The sequence below is a fragment of the Oryctolagus cuniculus genome, chromosome 7, assembly GCF_964237555.1.
Source record: "Oryctolagus cuniculus chromosome 7, mOryCun1.1, whole genome shotgun sequence".
Lineage (NCBI taxonomy): Eukaryota > Metazoa > Chordata > Mammalia > Lagomorpha > Leporidae > Oryctolagus > Oryctolagus cuniculus.
The window spans coordinates 127450103-127462569 of NC_091438.1; the positions used below are offsets into that span (position 1 = coordinate 127450103).

Sequence of the window (12467 nt, forward strand, 5' to 3'; positions counted from 1 at the left end):
AGTTCTCAATTTCTCTGTCTGGCGTAGAATCCTAAATTGGCAGTACCACGTCTGGAAATGCCAAGCTGCAAGAAACAGTAAACATATAAACTAAAACAGCCAGATATCTACCATCTGCTTGGTACTGAAAAATTGATTTATTTGCTTTCATGGTTGTTCATTTATTATTTAACAAACATGCAGTTTGTCATGCAAGTTCTAAATCTGTAGCAGAGTTAACAGTTTGTGGCTTGAGGGAAGTAAGGGGAACATTTTAGTAAGTGAATGTTATTTATTTCGTTCTTGGATTTTTTAAAAAAAGATTTATTTGTTTATTTGGAAGGCAGAGTTACAGAGAGAGATGAGACAGAAAGAGATCTTCCAACTGCTGGTTCATTCCCCAAATGGCTGCAACAGACAAGGCTGGGCTGGGCCAAAGCCAGGAGCCTCATGTGGGTCTTCCACATGGGTGCAAGTGCCCTAGCACTTGGGCCATCTTCTGCTGCTTTCCCAGGTGCATTAATAGGCAGCTGTCTCTGAAATGGAGCAGCTGGAATTCAAACCAGCACCCATATGAGATACTAGTGTTGCAGAAGGTGGCTTAACCTGCTATGCTACACCACCGGCCTCTGAAATGTTTTATGTTAATGTTTGATCACTTTGTCCAAGAACTTAAATGCTGTGTCTCAAAATGCTAGTGCTGCTACACTGGCATCAATGTCCTAACTGTACTCAAAACTTGACTATAATTTTTTTAAGGTTTATTCATTATTTATTTGAAAGGTAGAGTGTGAGGGTGAGGGTGGGGTAGAGAGAAATGGAGGAAGGGAAAGAGAGAGAGAGAGAGAGAGAGAGGGAGAGAGAATTCCATTTGCTGGTTCACTCCCCAAATGGCCACAACAGCCAGGGCTGAGCCAGGCTGAAGTCAGGAGCCAGGAATTCCATCCAGGTTTCCCACATGGGTGGCAGGGATCCAAGCCTTTGGACCATTTTCTGCTGCCTTCCCAGGCACATTAACAGGGAGTTGGTTCAGAAGCAAATTAGTCAGGACTCCAACTGGTGCTCATATGGGACACTGGTATTGTAAGTAGGAATTTAACCACTACACAATGCTGTCCTCCTGACTATACTTTTTTCAACTCACCAAATTGTAATTTGTGAAATATGTAAGAGTGCATCTATTCTCTTTAAATGTGGTTGTTTTTGCAGCCTAATTCTATAAACACTAAGGGATTCTTCTCGAATTGCGTTTTATTTCTTAGTTGTGTTTGTGTTTCTTCATACGCCTCTCTGAGACCTCACTGTCGAGAGCATTTCCATTGGGAGTGGGTGTTTGACTTAGTGATTGAGATGGCTATGCCCCACTTTGGAGTGAGTGGGTTCAGTTCCAAGCTGTGGTTTCTCACTCTGACTACTCTAACTTCTTGGCAATGCAGACCCTTGGAGGCAGTAAAGATGGCTCAAATAATTGGTTTCCTACCACTCATGCAGAAGACTTGGATTAATTTCTTTGGCTTTGGCCTTTTCCAGCTCCAGTCATTGTGGGCATTTGGAGAGTGAACCAGCAAATGGGAATGCTCTCTGTCTCTCTCTTTCTCTGCTTATCAAATTTCTTTGAAAAAAAATTTTCATCAACATATAATATATGATACTGTTTTAACAAAATACAGTACTTATATATGTTGATATCTATTATGTTAGAAAACAGTTAAGCTCTATGTACCTGATGGTATAGTTTAGGAGAAAGTTTGCTAGGCATTTCTGAGATAGCAGTTTTCAGAGGCATTGCTTTGATTGAAATGTCAGTTTAATACTAACACTAGTTGGGAGTTCAAAGTGTAGTGAGTTCTGAGAGTGATCAGAACCATCCCCAACCTCACAAAAATCCATTAGCAATACATGTGCACGTTCATGTGTCTCCTTATCAAACCATCTATTTTACAATTAAACTGCTCCAGATGGATAAGACAGTCTTCAAAATCAATAAGGTTAAGGAAGATCAAATGTATAGATTCTTAATTGTATAATATTACTCTTACATAAAAAAGTGTAATTTAGAAATTGAGCACATGTTTAACCATCAAAACTGAAGATATTTTGAATGCCAGAAACAGTCAAGGAAAAGAGTATGGACAGAAAAGACTAGAGTAGTAAAGATTGAACCTTGAGAGCCGGCGCCGTGGCTCAATAGGCTAATCCTCCACCTTGCGGCGCCGGCACACCGGGTTCTAGTCCCGGTTGGGGCGCCGGATTCTGTCCCGGTTGCCCCTCTTCCAGGCCAGCTCTCTGCTATGGCCAGGGAGTGCAGTGGAGGATGGCCCAGGTGCTTGGGCCCTGCACCCCATGGGAGACCAGGAAAAGCACCTGGCTCCTGGCTCCTGCCATCGGATCAGTGCGGTGCGCCGGCTGTAGTGGCGGCCATTGGAGGGTGAACCAACGGCAAAGGAAGACCTTTCTCTCTCTGTCTCTCTCTCTCACTGTCCACTCTGCCTGTCAAAAAAAAAAAAAAAAAAAAAAAAAAGATTGAACCTTGAGAAATACTTTTCTTTGGAGGAAGGTATGGAGAGGAAGGAAAACAAATAGCAGTAGTCAAAGGTAGGTTCCTAAAACAAGAAAGTTGCTAAATCTACCAAATATAAATTCCAAGGAGCTGAACCTGTATTGCAGGCATTTACAAAAGAAAGAAAAGGAGGAGAGAACTTACCTACTTTGAACCACTCTTTAGAGAAGACTTATTTATTCATTTGAAAGGCAGAGTGACAGAGAGAGAGAGATGGAGGGAGAGAGATTAGGAGATCTTCCCTTTTCTGATTCACTCCTGAAAAGCCCTCAACAGCTGGGGTTAGACCAGTCTGAAGTCAGGAGCCAGGAACTCCATCTGGGTCTCCTACATAGGTTCAGGGACCCAAGGACTTGGGCCATCTTCTGCTGCGTTCCCAGGCACATTTGCAGAGAGCTGGATTTGAAATGGAGCACCTTGGGGCCGGCGCCGTGGCACAGTAGGTTAATCCTCTGCCTGTGGTGCCAGCATCCCATATGGGTGCTGGTTCTGGTCCCAGCTGCTCCTCTTCTGATCCAGCTCTTTGCTGTGGCCTGGGAAAGCAGTAGAAGATGGCCCAAGTGCTTGGGCCCCTGGAAGACCCAAGCTTGGGCCCCAAGTGGGAGCTCCTGGCTCCTGGCTTCGGATTGGCGTGGCCCTTGCAGCTTTTAGGGGGTGAATGAACGGAAGGAAGACCTTTCTTCTGTCTCTTCCTCTCACTATCTGTAACTCTACCTCTCAAATAAATAAATAAAATCTTAAAAAAAATGAAGTGGAGCACTTGAACTGGTACCCATATGGGATGTCAGTGTTGTAGGCACTGGTCTAACCTGCTGTACACAGTGCCATCCCCTATCCTTCAACTCTTTTAAAGATGTCTAGCATTGAAAAGTCTGTGAGGGAGAGGATAACAGTGCAGTGCTTCTTAGGGCTGTGTACTTTGGAAATGATTTTTGTTACATATTGTATAGCTTCTCAAAACGTGTCTTACCAAATCATTATTTTCCCTATTATATTTATCTGGTTTTACAACCTTTTTGAAGTTTCAGGGGTTTCACAGAGGGAGCTTTCTTGGGGAATTTCCGTGTTTTGGGTTGTGTGAATTGATGTATTTTAAAATGAAACTCAGGCACGCATTGTGGTACAGAGGGTTAAACTGCCACTTGGGATTCTCACACCCCACATTGGGGTGCTGATTCAAGTCTGCCTGCTCAGCTTTCAATTCAATGTTCCCGCTAATGCATCTTAGGAGGCAGCAGAAGATGGCTTAGGTGGTTGGGCCTCTGCCACCCGTGTGGGAGACCTAAGCACTGGGGGAGGGAATCAGTAAATGGAAGATCTCTCTTTCTGTCTCTCACTCTGCCTTTTGAGTAGATGAAAACAAACAAACATAAAAAATGCAATGAAACTTTAAATATTGTATCACATGTATACTTGTGGCTTATATACAACAGTCGTGATTGTAGCTTTTGCTTATATTTAGTACATTTTTTAAGCCGGCGCCGCGGCTCACTAGGCTAATCCTCCGCCTTGCGGCGCCAGCACACTGGGTTCTAGTCCCGGTCGGGGCACTGGATTCTGTCCCGGTTGCCCCTCTTCCAGGCCAGCTCTCTGCTGTGGCCAGGGAGTGCAGTGGAGGATGGCCCAAGTCCTTAGGCCCTGCACCCCATGGGAGACCAGGATGAGTACCTGGCTCCTGCCATCAGATCAGCGTGAACCAATGGCAAAAGAAGACCTTTCTCTCTGTCTCTCTCTCTCACTATCCACTCTGCTTGTCAAAATAAATAAATAAATAAATAAAAAATTTAGTACTTTTTTTTTTTTTTGGACAGGCAGAGTTAGACAGTGAGAGAGAGACAGAGAGAAAGGTCTTCCTTCCGCTGGTTCACCCCCTAAATGGCTGCTATGGCCAGCGTGTTGCGCTGATCCGAAGCCAGGAGCCAGGTGCTTCCTCCTGGTCTCCAATGCAGGTACAAGGCCCAAGCACTTGGGCCATCCTCCACTGCCAGCGCCCCAACCGGGACTAGAACCCAGGGTGCCAGCACTGCAGGCAGAAGATTAGCCTAGTGAGCCACGGTGCCGGGCTGGAGAGAGAGATCTGTCCTCTGGCTCACTCCCCAAATGGCCACAAGGGCCAGAGCTGGGCTGAACTGAAGCCAGGAGTCAGGAGCTTCTGGGTCTCCCATGTGGGTGCAGGGGCCCAAGGACTTGGGGACATCTTCTGCTGCCTTCCCAGGCACATTAGCAGAAAGCTGGATCAGAAGTGCAGCAGCCAGGACTTGAACCAGTGCCCATATGGGATGCTGGTATCGCAGGCAGTGGCTTTACCCACTATGCCACAACTCTGACCCCCCAGTCAGAAATCTTCAATCTGCTGTTTCACTCCCTAAATTCTTGCAACAATTGGGACTGGGCCACGCTGAAGCCAGGAGGCTGTAACTTAATCTGGTCTCCTATGTGCGTGACAGGGACTCAAGTACTTGAGCCATTGCCTGCTATTTCCCAGAGTGTGCAGTAGCAAGAAACTGGATCAAAAGCAGAGTAGCTGAGGACTCACACCGGGCACTTCAATATGGGATGCAGGCAACCCAAATGACAGCTTAAGCTGCTGGGCCAAATGCCTGCTCCCATCTTTCTTCTGATCATCCTTTATGTAATTCTCTTTCTTTTATCTTCCCCTTATTCAGATTTTGTCCAGAGGAATTGTGAGATAGTAGGGTATGATCATTAGAAAACTATCTTGCTGGCAGAGAAACTCTTTGTTCTCCAAACTTTTCTAGTGACTAGGTAATCTTATTTAACGCTATTTGTAGTTTTCATTTGTTTTGGTGTACTCCTGAAACTTCCTTGGAACCCATGGGGTACCTGGAATTCCGAGTATGTTGAACAGCTCTGTTCTACAGCACTTTTCTTTTTAAGATTGGATGCCATGCTCTATCATTTTTTTTTTTTAAAGAAACTGCTTATCTAGATTTTTGGTTTCTTATCACATATTGCACTATTGAATAAAATATTGCTTAAAAGAAATTAAGTTGAAGCATTTTCAGTCATTAACGCTGAGTGGGATTTTACTTTTTGTGTGGAAAGGAATTTTGTAAAAAACAAGTTTATTGAGACAATTCATACCCCATACAATTCACCCACTTAAAGTGTGAAAGTCAATTTTTTTTATATTTACAAGGTTGTGCAGCTGTCAGCACAAACTAATTTTAAATGAGATTAAGTAGGCAATCTCCATTCTTCCTATACTTTGCTATTTCTCAGTTCCTAAGCAATCACTAATCTGCTTAAAGTATAAATGAATAGATCTTTAGCTGCTACCTTGGAAGGATCACCAAAATGTCTTTCAATAAAAAGAGCACAGAGGATATATACTGATATTTATATTTTTAAAATCATGATATAATGTGACACATATCCTTGGATCCATATATATGTCAGTGTTTCTGTGTCAGAGGATTTTTTTTTGTCAGCATTTTTTAAAAGGTCTGGAAAAGAGAAATTATCATTTTTGGAGGGAATGGGCACAGAAGATTGAGATTAATTTATCTGGTAGTTAAAAGCAACTTTAGCTTATTTATATGATATTAATGTGCTTCAAAGAAGTTATATGTTGGGCTGGCATTGTGGCATAGCGGGTTAAGCTGCCACCTGTGAAGCTGGCACCCCATAGTCTTGGGAAGTCAAGGAAGCTACTTGAATTAAGCCTGGGAAAAGAAGCAGAACATGGCCCAAGTGTTTGGGCTCCTGCTTCCAGTGGGAAATTTGGAAGAAGATCCTGGCTCCTGGCTTCTATTTGGCCCAGCCCTAGTCATTGTGGCCATTTGGGGAGTAGACCAGCGGATAGAAGATCTCTCTCTGTCTCTCCCTCTCTCTCTTTCTGTAACACTGCTTTTCAAAGAAATAAAACAAAATAAAGAAAATTTATGCATAAACTCTTTAATTAAAGTAAATGTAAATTAAAATTTTAAGAAGCGTTTTTTTTTTTAGTGGAAAAGTAAAACAAGTACATTATAAAGAACTGGAAAATGAAGAAAAATAAAAGAAAAAAGATTGTTAGTCCTATATACAAAGATAACTCCTGTTAAATAAATTTCCTTCTACTTTTTGCTATTTTAAAATGGTCTTGGACATATGCCACATGCAAAATTTTTTTCCATCATTAAAAAACTATAATCGGAATGCTGATTCAAATCCTGGCTGCTGTGCTTCTGATCCAGCTACCTGCTAAATGTGCCTGGAAAGGCAGCTAAAAATGGCTCCAATACTTGAATCCCTGCGCACATATGGGAGCCCAGGATGATGTCCTGGCTCCTGGCTCTGCCTGTATCTGTCTCTCCCTGCTCTCTAACCCTTGTCTTTCATGGCTGAGTGATAGAGATGAATGTAATATAGACCCTGGTCTTAAGATGCTTTATGGCCTGGTGACAAGATATTTTTGTATACAACTATGTGATGAGTATTATACTAATCATATCTGGTGTTATAAATGTTAAGAGGCACTATAAAAAAAGATTAAATAGTTACTAAAGATATAAGAGAGGAGGGACTATTTGGGTGTGGCCTTGAAAGATAAGAAGAATTTGGGGGTGGAGCTAGAGGACAGGACAGAAAGAATGTACAGCAGAAAGACAAACTAAGCTGTCAACATCAGCATCTTGTTCATTTATTTAAGTGGACTTTTTTTCTGATTAGTTTGAGATGCAAATTGCTTAGCCCTGAATTGTACATATTTTCTAATAGCAAGCTTTCCTAAAAGTAACATTTTGTTAAAAAGTCAGAGTGACAATTTTCAGGTAATGAAAAAAAAAATAACAGTAGAATGACTTTCAGATGGAGAGTCTTTATTAAAACAGAAATGTCTTGTAAATAGAGTTGGAAAAATACTGTCAGTGAGTTCTTTGTATATAAATGTTTCTATTAACTTACCCATGCAGGATCTGAAAAGGAAAGCTAACTTTCTTTCATCCATCAGGAGGAGCACGACAGCAGAATCACTGCTGCATTGAGAAGGGAGTTGGGTTCCAAATCACACTGTGTGATCGAGAAGAGGGAGAGGCACCTATGCTCTGCCTCAGTTTTTCGGATGAGAGCGCCTATGGCTCTGAGTGTCCTCTTTCCATTCTGCCTACCCTACTCCTGTCTTCTGTCTGGCTACTTTGAAAAATTGTTTCCTTAAATTCAAAGATAAGCTGGGATGTGTGTCATGTATTCAAAGATATGTTGAATGTCTGGGGCTATTATAATTTCAAGGAGTTTTTTGAAGTTGACATATTTTCTATTGAAAATCTCAGTTGGTCAAGTATAACATACTGAAGCAATACCCCCTAAAGTCCCTAGGATGATGACATTTTCACATAGCAAATCCCTGTTGTGCAAGATCTGAAATGAATTGTTTTAACCAGAAAGTAATGATGCATTTGGGACTTTATAATTTTTCCACTGTCTGATTCATAATTCCTCAGCAGGAAACACACACATCTCAGTGAATAATTGAGCTTTGGGTAAGACAAAAATATTTCCCTTGGTAGTCTCATTTTGCTGTTACTAAGACCACGTTTAGAGGGTGGAAATAGTTCATTTTCTTGCAAGTAAAGTTTATGGTTTTTAAAACCTGTGGAGTGTGCACTGAAATGAGAAAATAATATTTACACATGTAAAATAGATTCAATTCTATAGAGGGTGAATATTTTAAGTATAGAGTTTCCTCAGTGTGTGCAGATAACAGTGTAAGTGGTATGACTCATGTTTTTGTTGTATCTAACTTAAGTATGTGAATGATTATAAGGTGCTTTGGGTTGAGTTACTACAATTTTAACTCTAAAAGGTTTACTGACTTCTTTCTATATTTAACATACAATGCTTTTTTTCTTATAGATATACTTTCATGGTGGAGATTTTGAGTATGTGAGTTTAAGTTTCTTATAAACACAGTACTCTTAAAATTCCACAAAACACACTTTTATCTGTTGGTATCCTAACACTCACCAATGTAAGTTAAAAGGAATTAGTCTAAAAAATTTCCCTCGTTTTTTTCTAGGGTAATAAAAAATACATGATTTCTCGAGTTGTTATTAATGTTTCCTGACCAGGTCAATGTGAAACAGTTTTGGTTTTGTGTGGTGTTGATTTATCTTCATTAAGAGAAGTGAGACTCTGATGTAATTAAATGTCTGTTTTATCTTAACTGTACAGAAACATCTTGGGGATATTTCACATGTGGAGACTTTGACCTAATATAGCAGCTGCCCTTGACCCTCTTTTGCTATCCGGTTGTATTTTCCAGGTGTGCCACCGAGCTTCGGGTCAGGTGATGGCTCTTAAGATGAATACCTTGAGCAGTAACCGAGCAAATATGCTGAAAGAAGTACAGCTCATGAATAGACTCTCTCATCCCAACATCCTTAGGTAATGGCTTTTCCTTCCTTCTCGGGATCAGTGAGGCAGCTGTTAGGGTATTGGAAGCTTGCTAGATTACCACTGAGAGCCAAAAAGAGATTCAGGGATTATCATGCTGAATCTATCTTAACTGTGGTTTAGCTATGCTCTGAGTTTTTTTCTACTTACTCAGACTTAATTTCCTGGTAATTAACTGCATTTAATAAAGCAACTTCCTCTGTCTCTCAAGTTGCTTTACTCATTAGAACATTAGTAGCAGTTCATTAGAACAATTGTTTCCAGTCGATTTGAAAAGAGTGGTCTTTAAGTGGTTATTTAATTTTCCTAATTGCTTTATGAGAAATCATAATTAAATTAGTGAGTGAAAATAAAAGTGAAATTTTGTCCTCAAGTTGTCTGCCCTTAACTTTTAGCACTTAATTGGAAATTACATATATATATATATGAATGTTTTATATATACATATATAAAATAAGATTATATAATAACTTTCTAGTAATCAGTATCCAATTTTTTTCCACGTTAATTGATATTATAGTGAGGCAACTATATTTCCAAATGAAACCAAATAGGACAATTTAATTCAATGTGTGTGAGGGCTTGGGAGTACAGAAGGTTAAGCTGCCACTTGTGATGCTGGCATCCCATATTGTAGTGCTTGTTCGAGTCCCAGCTACTCCTCTTCTGATCTAGCTCCCTGCTAATGCACCTGGGAAAGCAGCAGAGGTAGCCTGAGTACTTGGGCTGCTTCTTCCCATATGGGAGACTGCTGGGTTCAGTCTGGCCCAACTCTGGCTGTTGTGGTCATTTGAAGACTGAACCAATATATGGAAGATCTGTTTCTCTCTCTGTCTCTCCCCCTATCACTCTGTATTTCAAAGAAAGAAAATAAATCTTTTAAAAGTTATAATGGCTTTTGTGTAAGATACTTTGCATATTTATATTTATTTATTTTATTTATTTATTTGAAAGGCAAAGAGACAGACACAGAGGTATCACATCTGCTGGTTCATTTCTCAAATGCCTACAACAACCAGGGCTGGGCCAGGCCAAAGCCAGGAGGCTGTATCTTTTTTTTTTTTTTTTTTTTTTTTTTTGACAGGCAGAGTGGACAGTGAGAGAGAGAGACAGAGAGAAAGGTCTTCCTTTGCCGTTGGTTCACCCTCCAATGGCCGCCGCGGCTGGCGCGCTGCGGCCGGCGCACCGCGCTGATCCGATGGCAGGAGCCAGGAGCCAGGTGCTTTTCCTGGTCTCCCATGGGGTGCAGGGCCCAAGCACCTGGGCCATCCTCCACTGCACTCCCTGGCCACAGCAGAGAGCTGGCCTGGAAGAGGAGCAACCGGGACAGAATCCGGCGCCCCGACCGGGACTAGAACCCGGTGTGCCGGCGCCGCTAGGCGGAGGATTAGCCTAGTGAGCCGCGGCGCCGGCTAGGAGGCTGTATCTTAATCCAGGTCCTATACATGCGTGGCAGGGACCCAAGTACTTGAGCCATCTGCTGCCTTCAAGGGTGTGTACTAGCAAGAAGCTGAAATTGGGCACCCAGGCACTCTGATATGGGATTTGAGTGTCCAAAGCAGCATCCTAACTTCTGCATCAAATGCTTGAAAATTTTAAAATGCTATTCACTTAGAGACATTTATTGCCAATAATTTGTATGTTTATATTGATCTAGAGAGAAATCATATTTTTTTAAGATTTATTTTTATTTATTTGAAAAATAGAGTTACAAAGAGAGGTAGAGACAGAAAGAGAGGTCTTCCATCTGCTGCTTTACTCCCCAAATGGCCACAATGGTTGGAGCTGAGCTGATCCAAAGTCAGGAGAGCCTGAAGCTTTAGTTGGGTCTCCCACGCAGGTGCAGGTGCCCAAAGACTTGGGCCATCTTCTACTGCTTTCCCAGGCCATAACAGAGAGCTGGATCGGAAGAGGAGCATCTGGGACTAGAACTGGTGCCCATATGGGATGCTGGTGTTTCAGGATGGGGCTTTAACCCACTGTGCCACAGTGCTGGCCCCCATATTGATTTAAATATGACTTATGTGTTCAGTCAGTGGTACTAAATTACAGAATTAAATAATATGGTTTATTTATTTATTTACTAAAGATTTATTTATTTATCTGAAAGTCAGAGTTACATAGAGAGAAGGAGAGACAGAAATCTTCCATCCACTGGTTCATTCCTCAGATGACCACAATGGCCAGTGCTGGACCAGGCCGAAGCCAGTATCCAGGAGCTTCTTCCAGGTCTCCCATGTGGGTGGCAGGGACCCAAGCCCTTGGGCCTCTTCCGCTGCTTTCCCAGGCACGTTAGCAGGGAACTAGATCAGAAGTGGAGCTGCCAGTACACGAACTAGAGCCCCTATGAGATGCTGGCATCACAGGCTGCGGCTTTACCTACTACGCCACAACACTGGCTCTATGGTGCTTATTGAACAAATCTACCTTTATACAGGATTGGCTTCCTAGTCCACTACAAAAATATTCAACCAGTATTTTTATTGAGATGTCTTTCTTTTATAAATCACACCAACACATTTTTTATAGAAAGCTTTTATTTAATAAATATAAATTTCATAAGTACAACTTTTGGATTATAGCGGTTCTTACCCCCATACCCACCCAACCCCCTCCCCCCAAACCATCGCACATCCTACTCCCTCTACTATCCCATTCTTCATTAAAATTCATTTTTAATTATATATTTTTTAAGATTTATTTTTGTATTTTTTAAAATTTATTTAACAGGTAGAGTTATAGACAGAGAGAGAGAGACAGAAAGAAAGGTCTTCCTTGCATTGGTTCACCCCCAAATGGCCGCTATGGCCAGAACTGTGCTGATCCGAAGCCAGGAGCCAGATGCTTCCTCCTGGTCTCCCATGTGGGTGCAGGGGCCCAAGGACCTGGGCCATCTTCCACTGCCTTCCCGGGCCACAGCAGAGAGCTGGACTGAAAGAGGAGCAATTGGGACTAGAACTGGTGCCCATATGGAATGCCGGCGCCACAGGTGGAGGATTAACCAAGTGAGCCACAGCGCCGGCCTCTATTTTATTTATTTGAAAGACAATTACAGAGAGAGGTCTTCATTCCTCTGGTTCACTCCCCAAATGACCGCAATGGCCAGAGCTGAGCTGATCTGAAGCCAGGAGCCAGAAGCTTCCTCAGGGTCCCCTACATGGGTGCAGGGGCCCAAGGAATTGGGCCATCTTCTACTGCTTTCCCAGACCATAGCAGAAAGCTGGATCAGAAGTGGAGCAGCCAGGACTCGAACCGGCACCCATATGGGATGCTGGCGCAATAGGCTGGGGCTTTAACCTGCTGTGCCACAGCACTGGCCCTAATTATCTTTATATACAGAAGATCACCTCTATACTAAGTAAAGATTTCAACAGTTTGCACCCACACAGACACACAAAGTATAAAGTACTGTTTTGAAGACTAGTTTTACTGTTAATTCTCATAGTACAACACATTAAGGACAGAGGTCCTGTGTGGGAAGTAAGTGCACAGTGATTCCTGTTATTGATTTAACAATTGACACTCTTATTTA

The 12467-nt window shown here is 42.1% G+C and overlaps 1 protein-coding gene across 5 annotated transcripts in view; it reads left to right on the top strand.

The window, feature by feature from the left end:
• TESK2 (testis associated actin remodelling kinase 2) overlaps positions 1 to 12467 on the top strand; it is a 163070-nt gene that overhangs the window by 55106 nt on the left and 95497 nt on the right. For all 5 annotated transcript variants that reach the window (XM_051857854.2, XM_051857852.2, XM_051857856.2 and 2 more), the window contains one exon: positions 8805 to 8926. In XM_051857854.2, coding sequence (XP_051713814.1) covers positions 8805 to 8926 — 122 coding nt within the window. The remainder of the gene's footprint in view (positions 1 to 8804; positions 8927 to 12467) is intronic.